At 40.2% G+C, this 17,223-nt stretch overlaps 1 protein-coding gene and 1 long non-coding RNA gene across 3 annotated transcripts in view; one reads left to right on the forward strand and one right to left on the reverse strand.

The window, feature by feature from the left end:
• Positions 1-17,223, forward strand: part of MAJIN (membrane anchored junction protein) — a 31,248-nt gene that overhangs the window by 8,655 nt on the left and 5,370 nt on the right. Inside the window, exons 3-11 of one of the 2 annotated variants that reach the window (XM_083749725.1) lie at positions 995-1,112; positions 1,925-1,970; positions 2,799-2,874; positions 4,883-5,008; positions 5,459-5,490; positions 10,266-10,375; positions 12,353-12,452; positions 14,762-14,837; positions 16,823-16,955. In XM_083749725.1, the coding sequence (XP_083605851.1) occupies positions 995-1,112; positions 1,925-1,970; positions 2,799-2,874; positions 4,883-5,008; positions 5,459-5,490; positions 10,266-10,375; positions 12,353-12,452; positions 14,762-14,837; positions 16,823-16,955 (817 nt within the window). Of the gene's footprint in view, positions 1-991; positions 1,113-1,924; positions 1,971-2,798; positions 2,875-4,882; positions 5,009-5,458; positions 5,491-10,265; positions 10,376-12,352; positions 12,453-14,761; positions 14,838-16,822; positions 16,956-17,223 lie in introns of both variants that reach the window. The other variant, XM_083749724.1, reaches the window with a different exon arrangement.
• Positions 2,372-14,751, reverse strand: LOC310849500. The gene is made up of 2 exons (XR_014566934.1): positions 13,344-14,751; positions 2,372-2,633 (listed from the first exon to the last, which is right to left on the reverse strand). It is a non-coding gene; the product is annotated as an uncharacterized lncRNA (long non-coding RNA).

Below are 17,223 nucleotides of genomic sequence, written 5' to 3' on the forward strand. Positions count from 1 at the left end.
TCCTTGTCTCACACCTATAATTTGGAAGCTGTCCACCACAAAACACTGACTTGTCATACATGAAATATGGTATATGTAAAAAAAGGATGCAATTAGTATCCAGTATAAAATACCATGTTCCATCCCACCTGTTTGTATTGATGCAGGGCTTTTTCTAAGTACTCAAACTAATTTTACCACCATCAGGACAAAATTTCTTAAGTGTCCAAGTAACATCCTGTTTTGCAAAATTTATAAACTGACTTGTGCTTGTGCTACCCTTGTGCTGTAATAAATTAATAGTTTGAGAAAGTGCTGTTATTTTAGTGGCACTGCTCAGTGGATGTTTGCATTTTGCTTTACAAATGAATTCTCTTTGGCTATAATATCAAATACTGAAGCAGTGATGGCATAAAATAGCAAGATTACATGAGATTCCTAGTAAATTGAAGGTTAATCTGTATTCTATAGCATTATGGCTTACGCATGGATCACAACATGACTTAATAAGAAGTGCTTATCTTCATAACCAGGCCATTACTTTAAAATCTATTAAGAACATACTGTCATCTCTAATGATCCAAGAACCAGCATGGTTAAGAGAATAATGGATCAGCTTAGTTTTGCATTCATATTAATTTACCACTTTGTTGCAAACTCCTGCAGTAATGCTTTCTGAAAAGTGCAATCATTGGAAAGAGAAACAAACTTCTGGGCTTGAAAACTAGCAATAGTTCTTATGAGCTACATGTTGAGGAAAGATTACTGCATATTTTCAGCTTTCCAACTGCACTTTTGAGAATCATCCCAGCATATATTTTGGCCTCATACAAAAACTGAACTGCTGTATTTTAATATATTTGCTGAACCCATAAAGCATCAACTTGTGCATAACATTTCTGGACAAATTTCTAAAACTAGGCCAGTTCATAACACTTTGGTTGCCTTGCCACAAACAATGGAATTGGTGTGATAAGATTTGTTTTAGCATAGTGTTTCTTCTTCTTTTAAGTAGGCTGGTTTTCTGAACACTCATCTTTAAAACCATTCACATATCCAGTGCCTGAGACAAGGTTTTTTCATGCAGGAGCAAATGTCTACAAATTTAAGATCAAATATGGCAACTCTATGAGGTAAGTATGACAAGACAGTTAACTGAAAGCCTTCACAGTATTGAGGAATTGTTCAAATTAAGAAGCAGAAATAAAAGATAGGCTCAGCATCTCAAAAGAACTTAGGTTGAGACTTGTTAAAATCAAAAATTGTATTACAATATTACAGATACTTATCCTAAAGCTAGTTTATCATAATGACCCAGAGAATAAGCTATAACTTTATCTCTGAACTCACTTAGGTAAGCCATCTGTCACTCTCATCCCTCTGCGTATCTGCAATGTGAAGCTAATAACACTGGGTTGTTGTAAGGATAACAGAGAAGTTATGTGAAGTAGAGGCAGAGCTAGCTGCTCCGGCACCTGGAGCGGCGCACATGCTGTGCACCCGGGGGCGGGGCGAGCGTTCCAGGGGGTGGCGCAGCAATGTCACCCCCCCCCAGGGATGACACCTGGGATGGACCACACCCACCACTCCCCTTTCCTCCACCAGTGATGTGAAGCACACTGAACACTTGCCAAATGCTGTAACAAGCTGCTGCTGCTGCTGCTGCTGCTATTATTATTACTATAACTATACTATAAATATCAGAATGTTAGTTCTGGATTGACCCTGGTTCATTTGAACAAAACCATTATTTAAATCAGCCAGAGTTCCCCTCAGGGCAGATATAACTAGAAAACTCTGATCACATCCTTGAAGCCACGTTGGAGGGGAAAGTGGAATATATGAGCAGTTAGATATTTAGTCTAAACTACAGTAATTGCAATTGTTTTAAATGCCTATTTGCAGTTGAGTTCTGAAAATAAATTCTGTTATGTTTGTTTTACAGTGTTAATATTGATTTTCATGAAAGTATTGTCAATGAAGAACTACAGGTAAGATATGCAGCAGATTTATCTCAGAAAGGGTCATATGATAGATGCGGAATTTAGACTTTGTCCTCTTTGCTTTGGGAAAACAGAACTCACTTAAAGTTCAAGTTCCATTCAGATAGCTTTGAACCTTACAGTGAATGCTTTTTTGGGAGTTTCCTGTTTGCTGGGAGGAATACTTGCAAAAAAACACGGCTTTGTCTTGTGTAAGAGGGAGTAGTACATTTGCTTATATGGTCCCAATTATGATTTTTCTGTTCTCATGGTATGTTTGTATTACATGGTACTAAGCTTCATTTCTGACTGACTAATGGTTCCCTACTGAACTCTTGAAATCCTCCACCACCCCTTTTACCTGGAAGTCCTTGTAAAGCCAAGTCTGCAATATGCCAAGCCTACAATAATTTCTTTTAATTATTGTCTTCTTTTTATTAAGCAGTGTATAATGGGCTCAGTGTGTTACTTATGCAGAGTACAGAGATGAAACTGGGAGCATAGAGATGAAACTGATGCACCAAACTTTTTTTATCCTTTTGCTTGAGCAGAAGAAGATGTAATAAAGTCAACTGCAGAGGAACCTGCGGTTGTGCAGATGTTGTTGGACTCCCAGCTTCCATCAGCTTCAGCCAGCATGGGATAATGGGAGTTGTTATAGTTCAGCAACACCTGGAAGGTTGAGGATAAGTATCAGGAGATCTAGACGTTAGCTTGATAAAACATAATAACAACCTTATCACAAGAACTCTGGCTAGTCCAGTCTATTACACTGTGTTTAATATCAGAAATTTGTAAGCACTAATAAAGTATCAGAATTTCCTTCAATTCTTCCAGGATGCTATTCGAGTAATACTTGGAAACCTTAATGATCTATGCCCATTTACTACTGAACACTTGATAATATTTCCATGTATCCTTTTATCAGTGTAAGTTGTCTAAGGAACACGTGTTGATGGTGGGGGTGGTTATAAATCTGTTAATAAAAATAAATAATCATGGGGCTAATGTGGAAAAGGATTTTATACAACCTGTCTGACATATGTAACACAGAAGAGTCTTACTTAACAAAATCACAAGAGAAACACTTATTGGTAGTAGGTTGCCATTGAATGTGTAGGCAGTGAAATAGACACACATGTGCTTATCAGGGACAGGGATGAAGAAGTGTGCACTAGATACTTTCTGATGGGGAACAGGGACAAGCGGTTGGAAGCCAGGAAGCATTTGAATTAGAACAATGTGCATTTGTACTAGGACGTGAACGAATGTGTGCACTAATAAGCTGGTAATCAGGCAAACGGGAAACAAGAATAAACAACAACATTAAGAAGCTGAGAATAGATGAATTATCAGCACTAGTGAAACATTAAAGGGGCATCTAAATGGGAAGGCTTGATAATCAAGCACAAGCTGGTGAGAATTGTAGATGAGGAAAAAGGTTAAACTCGTGCAAGCTGGGTATAATTTTGATTGGAAGTAAGAATGCAACATTTTTAAAAGATAGAAAGCATACTTCTGCTACAGTATGAGGTGTGCATTTTGAAAATCCTGTTGAATTCCGTAAGTATTTTTGAGCAAATCTCCCAAACATGCAACATCACTTTTCAGTGAAGTGAAAATACTTGTGCAAATAATCAGAGACATTTTGCACATTATTTGCCGATGGTAATTTACTGCAGTAATATGTCAGTTTCCTTCATAATATCCAGGTAGTAAATTTCTGTTTATGAAGCAGTCTCCACCCAGCCATCAGTCAGTTGCCTAAAAAATGGCTATTCTCCTTCAGCGAGTGGCAGTTTAGAGTTTAATACACCAGTCCTCACCCCAGCTTCTTTTCAAAGCTTGCTACAAAGTACATAGAGCCTTAGATTATTAAGCTTGATTTCTTAAGTCTGATTTTTTTTAACATTGAAGAGTGAGATAAGATATTCATGAGATATGCAGATTCAGTAGATTTATTTTGTTATCCTTAATTTATCTGTTATCTTGGCTTGAGTGTAGAAAATATTTGGTTTGCAAGTTGTGGTGCTATATCTGTTATCATGCTGCAATACAGTGGTACCTTGGGTTACAAACACCTTGGGTTACAAACACTTCGGGTTACAGACTCCGCTAACCCAGAAGTAGTACCTCGGGTTAAGAACTTTGCCCCAGGATGAAAACAGAAATCGCGCGCTGGCAGCATGGCGGCAGTGAGAGGCCCCATTAGCTAAAGTGGTACCTCAGATTAAGAACAGTTTCAGGTTAAGAACGGACCTCCAGAACGAATTAAAATTGTAACAAGAGGTACCACTGTACAGCATTGGATTCATAAAGCTTTTTGTGTAAAGCTCCACGGTGCCTCCAATTCTGCACTCAGATACATTAGTGTCTTCTCTTTTCCCTACTAGCTTCTGCACATAATGCTAAGCCAAAGGGTAGTTCAGCATGGATGAGCAAGTGTTCAGATGTACAGTGAGAAACTCATGGCTGTTTTGCTCCTGCCACCATCACACTATCTAGAGCTAAGCTATTCTTTGGCTTAACCTTAGATCTCAGCCCAGCTTCATGGTTTGTTTCTCTCAAAACAATCCACAGGCAATAATGTAAAAACAAACATTGGATGCAGCGCATTTGTCTGGAGCAAGACAAACCATGAAACTGGGTTTAGATGTAACCTTAAGCCCAAACCATGGCTTAACTCTGGGTAGTGCAGTGACAGTAGGACCAGGGAAGAGCGAAGTGATGACAATTTTCTCACCATGCACTAGGATGTTTACTTGTTCACACTAAGCATGTGGCTATCAGAGGTAGGCAGTAGCATTCCATTCCTGTCTTCCCTGCAGCCAAACTGAACCAGGAATGACACCGTAATTTTTGCAACCTTCCTTTTACTCCAGTGTGCTGCTGAACTGCTGAGCCTTAACTGTACTGATCAGATTTAAACCAATGGGAAAAAGTGTCAGACTTGAGATTCATGCGTGGTGATATGTTTCTTGTTCCTTATCCTTATGTCTGCACTGTCTATGTAGAATTAAATCTCTTGAAGCATGGTGCATTGTGGGGTAAGTTCCGAAGTTCAAGAAGGAATGTTTGATGTCTAAAGATATATAACCTGACATAATTGCCACAAGAAAAACAAACAATTGATTTTGGCTCCAGGATTTCCCTATTTTCCCATATTGCACAGGTTGGGATAGTTCCTGACCCTCCTGATGTTGCAATTTATAGGCCTATAAAAACTCTTGATTATCCATGGGCCTGCAAAAACAGATCCAAATCTATTGGCTATGGAGTGTTCACTTTCTCTGGGCATGTGTGTATCAGCCACCTTTTTAATGATAGGGTTAAGATGTTTGAGAGGTTTATCTTTCCTTTTCCTGGAAATTTGCTGTTACACTTTTTGCAGTTGTGCAGTTCCATGTACTGGAATGTGTTATATTTTAAGTCTGCCAGTAAATAAGTTACCAATTTGGATTGGCCTATCTTTTATGAAGTATGTTGCATATTTTCAGATAAAGCAGGATGTAGAGAGGCCTGTAACCCTGTGAGTATTTTCTGTGAGTATATTTCAGACAATAAGATGAGAAAAAGTAGAGGGGGATTCATTATGACAGGATTAATACTTTTAAGTTTAAAGAAATGGGGTAGGAGAACAGAACTGCTTCAGCATGTGCCTAAACTTGTAGGACTAGCCAGTGCTAGTCCTACTCAGAGTAGATCTATGGAAATAAATAGATATGACAAACATAGTTCCATTAATTTGAATGAGTCTACTCTGCATAGAGGGAAGCGGGTGGCGCTGTGGGTTAAACCACAGAGCCTAGGACTTGCTGATCAGAAGGTCGGCGGTTCAAATCCCTGCGACGGGGTGAGGTCCCGTTGCTCGGTCCCTGCTCCTGCCAACCTAGCAGTTCGAAAGCACATCAGGCGCAAGTAGATAAATAGGTACCGCTCTGGCGGGAAGGTAAACGGCGTTTCCGTGCGCTGCTCTGGTTCACCAGAAGTGGCTTAGTCATACTGGCCACATGAAGCTGTATGCTGGCTCCCTTGGCCAGTAAAGAGAGATGAGCGTCGCAACCCCAGAGTTGGCCACGACTGGACCTAATGGTCAAGGGTCCCTTTATCTTTACTCTGCATAGAACTTAGTTGGATATAGCTTTCCATTTGCATGATCTATGTGCCTAAAAGAAACCAGATAAAGTAAATTTTGTTGCACATTGGTGCCTTAGGCTGTAATCCTTTATGCTTATCTGAGAACAAGACCATTGACCTCTATGGCTCCTATTTCTGAATAGACATGCATAGGTTTGCACTGTTGCTGTGGGTTCTGCAGTTCAGCACCCAATAACTCATAACTCCAGTGACTTTAATAGGCATTGTTCCTTAGACATACATGAAATTAGTACAGTGGTACCTCGGGTTCCAGCGTCATATCTTTTTCATATGACGCTGGAAGATGAGCCCCTCAGGTCGGAAGGCGTCCAACATGCTACTGGGGAAGAGCGGAGGGCAAGTACAAGTAGATCCAGAGCTGATGAAGCGGCTGGGCCAAAGCCGAAAGGACGCTCAGTTGCGGATATGCCTGGAAGCGAAAGGAAAGTCCAATGCTGTAAAGAAAAATATTGCATAGGAACCTGGAATGTAAGAACCATGAACCTGGGTAAGTTGGATGTGGTCAAAAGTGAGATGGCAAGAATAAATATTGACATCCTGGGCATCAGTGAACTAAAATGGACGGGAATGGGTGAATTCAGTTCGGATGACCATCATATCTACTACTGTGGGCAAGAAACCCGTAAAAGAAATGGAGTGGCCCTCATAGTCAACAAAAGAGTGGTGAAAGCTGTACTGGGATGCAATCTCAAAAATGATAGAATGATCTCGATACGAATCCAAGGCAGACCTTTTAACATTACAGTAATCCAAGTTTATGCACCAACTACTTGTGCTGAAGAAACTGAAATTGACCAATTCTATGAAGACTTACAAGACCTTATAGAAGTGACACCAAAGAAGGATGTTCTTCTCATTATAGGGGATTGGAATGCTAAAGTAGGGAGTCAAGAGATAAAAGGAACAACTGGCAAGTTTGGCCTTGGAGATCAAAACGAAGCAGGGCAAAGGCTAATAGAGTTCTGTCAAGAGAACAAGCTGGTCATCACAAACACGCTTTTCCAGCAACACAAGAGACGACTCTACACATGGACATCACCAGATGGGCAGCATCGAAATCAGATTGATTATATTCTCTGCAGCCAAAGATGGAGAAGCTCTATACAGTCAGCAAAAACAAGACCTGGAGCTGACTGTGGCTCAGATCATCAGCTTCTTATAGCAAAATTCAAGCTTAAAATGAAGAAAGTAGGAAAAACCACTGGGCCGGTAAGATACAATCTAAGTCAAATCCCTTATGAATACACAGTGGAAGTGAGGAACAGGTTTAAGGATTTAGATTTGGTGGACAGAATGCCTGAAGAACTATGGATGGAGGCTCGTAACATTATACAGGAGGCAGCAACGAAAACCATCCCAATGAAAAGGAAATGCAAGAAAGCAAAGTGGCTGTCCAATGAGGCCTTACAAATAGCGGGGGAGAGAAGGCAAGCAAAATGCGAGGGAGATGGTGAAAGATACAGGAAATTGAATGCAGATTTCCAAAGAATAGCAAGGAGAGACAAGAAGACCTTCTTAAACGAGCAATGCAAAGAAATAGAGGAAAGCAATAGAATGGGAAGAACCAGAGATCTGTTCAAGAAAATTGGAGATATGAAAGGAACATTTCATACAAAGATTTCCATAATAAAGGACAAAAGTGGAAAGGACCTAACAGAAGCAGAAGACATCAAGAAGAGGTGGCAAGAATACACAGAGGAATTATACCAGAAAGATATGGATGTCTCGTACACCCCAGGTAGTGTGGTTGCTGACCTTGAGCCAGACATCCTGGAGAGTGAAGTCAAATGGGCCTTAGAAAGCACTGCAAATAACAAGGCCAGTGGAAGTGATGGTATTCCAGCTGAACTATTTAAAATTTTAAAAGATGATGCTGTTAAGGTGCTACACTCAATATGCCAACAAGTTTGGAAAACTCAGCAGTGGCCAGAAGATTGGAGAAGATCAGTCTACATCCCAATCCCAAAGAAGGGCAGTGCCAAAGAATGCTCCAACTACCGCACAATTGCACTCATTTCACACGCCAGTAAGGTTATGCTTAAAATTCTACAAGGAAGGCTCAAGCAGTATGTGGACCGAGAACTCCCAGAAGTGCAAGCTGGATTTAGAAGAGGCAGAGGAACCAGAGACCAAATTGCAAACATGCGCTGGATTATGGAGAAAGCTAGAGAGTTCCAGAAAGACATCTACTTCTGCTTCATTGACTATGCAAAAGCCTTTGACTGTGTCGACCACGGCAAACTATGGCAAGTTCTTAAAGAAATGGGAGTGCCAGATCACCTCATCTGTCTCCTGAGAAATCTCTATGTGGGACAAGAAGCTACAGTTAGAACTGGATATGGAACAACTGATTGGTTCAAAATTGGGAAAGGAGTACGACAAGGCTGTATTTTGTCTCCCTGCTTATTTAACTTATATGCAGAATTCATCATGCGAAAGGCTGGGCTGGATGAATCCCTAGCCGGAATTAAGATTGCCGGAAGAAATATCAACAACCTCAGATATGCAGATGACACAACCTTGATGGCAGAAAGTGAGGAGGAATTAAAGAACCTTTTAATGAGGGTGAAAGAGGAGAGCGCAAAATATGGTCTGAAGCTCAACATCAAAAAAACGAAGATCATGGCCACTGGTCCCATCACCTCCTGGCAAATAGAAGGGGAAGGAATGGAGGTAGTGAGAGATTTTACTTTCTTGGGCTCAATGATCACTGCAGATGGTGACAGCAGCCACGAAATTAAAAGACGCCTGCTTCTTGGGAGAAGGGCAATGACGGGCCTAGACAGCATCTTGAGAAGTAGAGACATCACCTTGCCAACAAAGGTTCGTATAGTTAAAGCTATGGTTTTCCCAGTAGTGATGTATGGAAGTGAGAGCTGGACCATAAAGAAGGCTGATCGCCGAAGAATTGATGCTTTTGAATTATGGTGCTGGAGGAGACTCTTGAGAGTCCCATGGACTGCAAGAAGATCAAACCTCTCCATACTGAAGGAAATCAACCCTGAGTGCTCACTGGAAGGACAGATTGTGAAGCTGAGGCTCCAGTACTTTGGCCACCTCATGAGAAGAGAAGACTCCCTGGAGAAGACCCTGATGCTGGGAAAGATGGAGGGCACAAGGAGAAGGGGACGGCAGAGGACGAGATGGTTGGATAGTGTTTTCGAGGTTACCAGCATGAGTTTGACCAAACTGCGGGAGGCAGTGGAGGACAGAGGTGCCTGGCGTTCTCTGGTCCATGGGGTCACGAAGAGTCGGACACGACTAAACGACTAAACAACAACAACAACCTCGGGTTACAAACTCCGCCAACCCAGAAGTAGTACCTCGTGTTGAGAACTTTGCCCCAGGATAAGAACGGAAATCGCGCACTGGCGGCACGGCAGCAGCGGCAGGCCCCATTAGTGAAAGCGCACCTCAGGTTAAGAACGGTTTCGGGTTAAGAAGAGACCTCCGGAACGAATTAAGTTCATAACCCAAGGTACCACTGTACGGGAAAAGGAGAGATTCTAATGTAATGGCCCCATTTGAGCACTTCTGAAAAACTGTTTCCATGTGACCCTGGGGGTGACCCTATCTAGCATTTCCACAGGGACCCTGAAATTCTAGTGCAGTTACTTTCATATAGATATGTCACTGGATTATCCAAAACCAGGTGGTTAAATCACTGGTGAACATGCCTTCCACATGAAACATTGTCATATAGTGGCACTTCCTATGGGATCCACAACAACTGAATTGCACAACAATTGAATTGAGTGCAGCCACACATTTACTTGGGAATATGGCCTATTGAGCACAGTGTGTACTTCAGGGTTGGGGAAACGTTTATTCTATCAAAGTCCACACTGGGGTTGTAGGGAGATGAGGGTGGAGAGAGCCATGTGGCATAGAAGTATTAATATATTTTTGCTAAAGGACACATTTATTAATACATAAACAACAATAAAGTGCAAACATGTGTTTTCAAATGCATTTTTTTGCAGTGTTAGCTTTCTTGAGATGCTATTCCTAAGTTTAAACAAAAACAAACAAATGTGTTTATATTATATGTTAATACATCTTCTTGCAAGACTTGTAATAGTGAATAAAATTTATGTTTTTAAATGAATAAATAAATGAATTTGACAATCTGATGCATCCTAAAAGGACAACAGTGGAAGTGACCAAAGAGATAACGTGGACACAGAAAGAACCATTAAGTGGAGGAGACTTGAAGACACAGTAGAAATTTCACATCCACGGATATCCAGGGGCAGGTCAGTGAAGATCTTCCCTCCTAAACCCAGCATGAATTCCTCGTTCTTTCTTTTAAAATGCTTGATGGCACTTCTCAAATGTTGTGCTAAATAGTGTCGATTATTTGACAACGTTTTTAAAAAGTTGTCATATGATATAGTAAGTACGCACACTTAGAAGCATTTACAATTCAGAGGGAAAGTGTTGCACATAAATATAGATTAATTTGCTCTGGTTCAGAGAGGGATAGGGTATGAGTCTTGCTTCGTTTCCTGGTAAGGTGAAATGGTGATGTCAGTATCTCCTGGTGTCGATTTCACCCGAGAGCTGAATACTCATGTGGCAAGAACAGGTATTTCCAGGCCATAGAAACTGTAAAAACTCAACTTTGCCCTGCTGTGATAAATATCAACAGGTCAACTACAGTATTCAAAAGTGTTACATAATTGCTAAGAGTTATTATGATTACCAGATGGAGAACACATTGAGTATTCACCATGAAACAGATGCTGTATAAACATAGAATTGCCTTGCAAAAACATAGCATACAACCATTCCTAGGAGGAAATGAGTAGAATGGAATTCCACAATAGAGGAGAGGCTTGGATTCCTTGTAAAAAGTGCTGTTTGTTAAGTGGCTGTTTTAAGGAAGCACTTCAAAAACTACAATCAATCATTCTTATTTTGTTGCTACCACAGACCTCAGGCAGTTCACATATGATGCTAAATCAAAATTTAGCACTGCAAAAATGAGCCACAGCAAACCTTGGGCTTGCTAAACCTAGGACCTAGGAGACCACTCAGCCATAAAGCTCACTGGGTGACCTCAGGCCTGCCACTAGCTCTCAGCCTAACCTACATAACAGGGGTGTGGGGATTAAATGAGGAGTGGGGAGAACAATGCACTCCACCTTGAGTTCCTTGGAGTAAATAGTGGGATATAAATGCAATTAAATTTTTTAAAAAACCACTTTTAAAATATTTCCTCCTCCCTTCCCATTTCACACACAAGAGGGGGATCTGAAGCATCTGCCTATATTTTTAATCCCTGTGGTGTAATTTGGAGAACTCTGATTAGTCTAAATTCTAGCTAGCTCAAAACAAGCCAGATCAAGCTGTGTTTTTTCTTATCCTGGTTTGCTTGCTAACCAGAGTTTAATCTAAAGGAGAGTTCCCCAAGATTAAATGCAACAGGGAACACTTTTCAGATTAAAAGTTTAGGCAGATGGTTCCAGTCTCTTCTTCTGGTGTGTACTAGGATTGCAAAGGACAGCAGAAGCACTCAAGTCAGAAACTCTTAGAAGTTTATTCGGGTAATGCTAAACTGTGTGTTTTTTTGGGGGGGGGAACCTTACACCCACCAACACGCCCATTGAGAGCCACTTTCCCTTCAGGGGCATCTGTCAGTGGCTGCCTGCTGGTGGTGGGCCATGGGCTGTGTTGGTTTAGGGTTTGATATGAACTGGCCCACAATGTTTACATGCATTGCCTTCCCATCAAAATATTCAAAACAGTTTCCCAGCTAAACATATAATAGTAATTTAGTTGAAATATCTAAAATTACATTAAAAATCAAGAACTGCAGCTAATGAAATCAAATAAAGATCAGCAATAAAATGTTAATTCATCACAAATCAGACTGAAACATTGAAAAAATAGAAGTGATTTAAAAAGGGCTCAGCAATAACACCTCTTTTAAAAACAAATTAAATTTTTGTGTAGCAAAATAATTGCTTTGCAGTGTATGAAACAGATCCACATATATGTTGTACAATAAAACTGCTTTAAAAAATGTTTTTGAAAACAAACAGGTTGGCACTTAGCAGTTCATCTTTATTTAATTATCATGCATATGAGGGGGGGAAATATCCTAAAAGTTTTCTTGCTTAATGTTGGCAAAATACTCAATTTATAAAAAGTTGTTCCAAATGGATGTTTAGTCTTTTCTGTTGTTGCAGAATACAAATGAGATACATATTTTATGTTTTACTTTGCAGAAATGTGACTAAAAATACAACCTGTATTCATGACACAGCCAAGCTAGAAGTTGGCTTTGAAAACAAGAGACTTTGGGAAGACACAGTTTATCCAACTCTGGTATCAAATGTATTTTATTTATTTATTAAATTTTAGGAGGAACTTCCTGACAGTAAGAGCTGTTCGACAGTGGAATTTGCTGCCAAGGAGTGTGGTGGAGTCTCCTTCTTTGGAGGTCTTTAAGCAGAGGCTTGACAACCATATGTCAGGAGTGCTCTGATGGTGTTTCCTGCTTGGCAGGGGGTTGGACTCGATGGCCCTTGTGGTTTCTTCCAACTCTATGATTCTATGATTTTTTACATTAGTTCTAGATTGAATCACTTGACATGACTATGTGCAAGAGCATTACCTTCCACCAGAAGCTTTGATAGCAAATATTGCAACACATCGTTGATTCCAACCATGGTTTTAGCATGGCATCCACGAGGAAGAAAGAAGTCTGGTGGAGTAGCAATGCAGAGTAGGGAAATTGTGGGCAGGAAAAAAGTTAAATACTCTCCTCAAAGTCCACACATCCCAGTTTGAAAATACAAAGCAACTTACACAAATTTGCATGGAAGGGTAGTTAGGTTCTTAATTACATAACGCCAAACTTCTAGCTTGAAGGCACAAATGAGTGTGAGCTGGATCAAGTACTAACCCTCTGACAAAGAAACTTCACATAACTTGTTTGCCATGCATTTGTAACTGATTGTATTTTTGTGAGGATATGAAATATATTTCCTTCTTCTTCCCCTTTTCTTGTGCTTCCCATCTTTAATGTTATATATATTGATTTGTTAAATTGGTATCCCACCATTCCATCACCAAATTCTGAACAAAATATGAAGTAAGAAGCATAAAAGCAGGGCAACTAAAGCATTTCAATAAAACTAAGTTAATTGTACCATTTTTACAATGGCCATAAGTAGCCAGCTTATGGGTGATATGCCTGTCTGAATAAAAACATACTTGTTTTCTGGTGGAAGATCATCAAAAACAGGGCTAGCTGGGTCTCTCTAATCAAGGTGTTCCAGAATCTGGGAGCAGCCACCAAGATTGTCTCTTGATTTCTTGTGCTCTAGATGTTGGCAGGACATGCCCTGACATGATGTTGCTGACCATAAAAACCTTATCAGGCGTGCATGGGAAACAACTGTCTTTTAGATAATTGAATCTCAAGTAGTAATGGACTTCGTAGATCATAACAAGCATGTTGAATTTTGCCCAGAAATGGACCAATAGCCAGTGAAGTTGTTGGGAGTTCCTCTAACTAGCAGTACTCTGATCAATACTGTGACTGCAGCATTATGAAACAGGCTGAAGTTTCTGAACACAATGGCAGCTCCATTGCAGAGAATGTTACAGTAGTCAGAATTAGATGTAACCCCCCAGGGCATAAGTCTGTGGACAGGGGCACTTTTATTTAAATCTTTATGAAGGGTGCTATGTCCATAGGTGCTCTAGATGATGCTACATTATTTAAAGTTGGGGTGTATATTTCCGTGAGTTATTGAGGAATTCAAATTGTATCTTGAGCTGAAAGTTTACAAACAGAAAACAGAAAATCTTGTCCTAGAAGAGAAATGATGCTGGTCTTAGATTAGAATGATTTGAACTTTGAGTCTTAGTATCGACTTTTCAGACTAAACTGATCATAAATTCAGTACTGTATAAGCTTCATAGACTACATGTGCCTATGTCCTCTTTTCAATTGCCTCAAACTTATCTTGGTTTATCTCCTATCTTATCACCCTGTTAATCCCACTCTTCCTCTGAGGAATTTTAGGTAGGGTAAATGGGTTTCTTCCCATTCAGTTTAATCCCTTCCAAATGCTCAAATCCCACACCCGGATAATTACTCTGTCCTTTTATACTTCTGCTTACCTCTGCTCTCAAGATCTTTTGCTGTTTTGTAGCTGTCTTACAGTCATCACTATTTTCTCTTGATTACATATTAATGGCTAGTGCAGTGTAACATAGATAAATCCATGGGGAAAGGCTGTGAAATCTCACCCCAACCTACAGCCCTTGTCTCACATGTGAATTCTCCGCATCCATTCTCCATGGCCTTCATTGTGGTTAGCTAATAAATGTTTGTGTAAAATGCAGACTAAAGGGGAGAAAGTTAATTTCACATCAATATTATAGATAGATATTATAAAATGAATTGGTATTAATTTAGGACATTTATAGATTATGCTAAGTAGTTTTAAAATGGATGATGAATGAATCTAGCAATCCTGATGCTTTGATTATGCATTTGTTCTTAATTGAAACTATTGTTTCCCACCATAATATGTGACATAGGGTGGGTTGTAAATATGTTAAATAAATATTAAGAGGAAAGGAAAAAATATCTAAATTATTTTTGCTACTCTCCCCCGCAGAATCAGCCAGTCGAAATTGCGTGTCAATATTGTGGCTCTGCCACTGTTAACAATGATTATGAAAATAAGAGGTTGTGTAAGTATGAAATTATTACTGTAAAGGTGTGAGCCTATGAAGAGGAATTCACTTGAAAGCTTGGGTTCAAATCATGATATGAAGGAACTGGGCCTTAGACAAAGGCATCTAGCTTGGAGATGGGCAGATAAATGTGGATATCAGCGTAATAAGAAAAGGATTTGAATGCCAGAGAGAAAGGCAGGAAAGCAGGACTGTATGAGGAGTGTATGAGAGAAAGTGAGATTCAGCTCAAGGGAAAGAGGATCATGTTTTAATCTACTTCATTTTATTATTTTGCTCCATTGGGAAATATACTGGTTTTCTGTAACTTTTTCCTGTAATATCTTTTCCTTAAAACTTTAATATTTTTTTCTGTTCCAGTAATTTAGTTATTTTTTTCATAAGCCCATGTAGTCTCAATTTATTGTAAAGACACTTGCACCTGGAAACCATAGGTTGCTGTACCTTGAGAAGCTTCAGAGAAACCCCAAAGAAGTGTTTAAGCTGACTGAAAAAGGGAAGTAGTAAGCTCAGATGCAGTGGGACTTAGGGGGCATGACAAGTAGCCATTACATGTGACAGTCATTGAGCTGGTCCCCATTGGTTGTCCTTGGTTGCGTAGGAATCACATCAAGACTTACAGAACAAGATATAGTATAAAAGGGGGGGGAAAGGGTATGACAGCTGGTGTAATGTAGCAGTTATAGTACTGGGCTTGGACTGGGAACACCATGATTAAAAATCTCAGCTCACTTGGCCTTGGGCAACTGTTATGTACTGAGTTGAATAGGATCCAAACTGCAGCATTCATTCATTCCTCCTCACCACTATGAGCTGAATAAAGAGCATGAAATCACTTTGCGACTCTGAGTATATTTCAGCAACTCACCTTAAAATTGTGTGATGAAGATCATATCTTGACCTTCATTGAGTTAAGACAGCAAACAACTGTGACAACTATATACTGCCTCAGGTTTTCACCAAACTGGTGAAGATTTTTCATGTTATTTATCTCTTGAAATTTTTTATGCTCCACTCTTCAGTGTTTCTATTTTCAGAACAGCTTACAACAAATGACAATACATAATTAAAATGAAACCACATTCCAGTTCACCTAATAAAAAGATCGAAAGGATTAAAAATAGCAGGACAGTAAAACAAATTTTAGAAGAGATTAAAACCCAATTCAAATGATGAAAAGGCGAGAGTAAAAAATTGTTTTTTGCCTGGCACTGGAAAGACTAGAAAGTGTTGCACAGATGTGGTACTGCACCAAAAAAGCCTTATTTCCTATTACCAACTCCACAAATCTTTCATGTAGTTAAACATGAGAGATTCAAACTACAAGGTGGTGTACATTAGCATTGACACTGTTGATTTTATACCTTCTGAATTGAATTCAGAGTAATTGTTCTCTTTCCCCATATACAGTGGTGCCTCGCCAGACGAAATTAATTCGTTCCGCAAGTTTTTTCGTCTTGCGAAGCACGGTTTCCCATAGGAATGCATTGAAAATCAATCAATGCGTTCCTATGGAAACCGCCTTCAGACCAGGTCCGGGGACAGTCTGTCCCCCGACCTCTTCTGAAGGCTGGGGGGGGCAAGGGCTTTTCTTCCCACCCGGCGGGGGGCGAAAGTCTTTGCTCCCCCCCGCCTGCCTTCAAAAGCCGTCCGGGATAGCAGGAAGCGCTTCCCTGCTATCCCGGACCGCTTTTAAAATGCTGGCGGTGGGGAGCAAAGCCTTTCGGCCCCCGCCGGCCTTCCTGGACCTCTTCTGAAGGCCGGAGGGGGGGGGAAAGGCTTTGCTCCCCACCGCCAGCATTTAAAAGAGATCCCCGGAGATTTCCCTATGGGCTTTCTTCTTGCGAAGCAAGCCCATACGGAAATTCGTCTTGCGAAGCAACTCGCAAATGGAAAACCCTTTCGTCTTGCGGGTTTTCCGTCTTGCGAGGCATTCGTCTTGCGGGGCACCACTGTAATTTGTAATTTTTCTTTGTACATAGGGGAATCTGCAGCATATGTCAGGACAAAAAATACAGAGAACACCCCGCAGAAAGGACAAGTTGCAACTGTACAAGAGAGATCAGAGGAAAATGTGGAGTTAAAAGCTAAAGGCTTTTTAGAGTTATTGACAAGGTAATGTAATAACATTAAAGCATCTAGACTTCCTAGCAGGAGCCAGTATAGTATTCACATTGGCTCCAGCAAGGGATTTATGTTAGAGATTAATTTGATCCCTAAAACCTACTGGGGCTATTAATGTAATGACATGTGTTTTGCATGTGTATGATGATGTCTGAAGTTTTGTATTCAGGAGCACAGGAAGCAAATAATCTTTTTTATTTGTGTATTGTTTTTTCTAAAACCTTCCCCCATGTAATTCTAATAAATCTGTAACAAGAAT

The sequence above is a fragment of the Podarcis gaigeae genome (assembly GCF_964106915.1).
Source record: "Podarcis gaigeae genome assembly, chromosome: 7".
In the NCBI taxonomy this organism is placed as follows: domain Eukaryota; kingdom Metazoa; phylum Chordata; class Lepidosauria; order Squamata; family Lacertidae; genus Podarcis; species Podarcis gaigeae.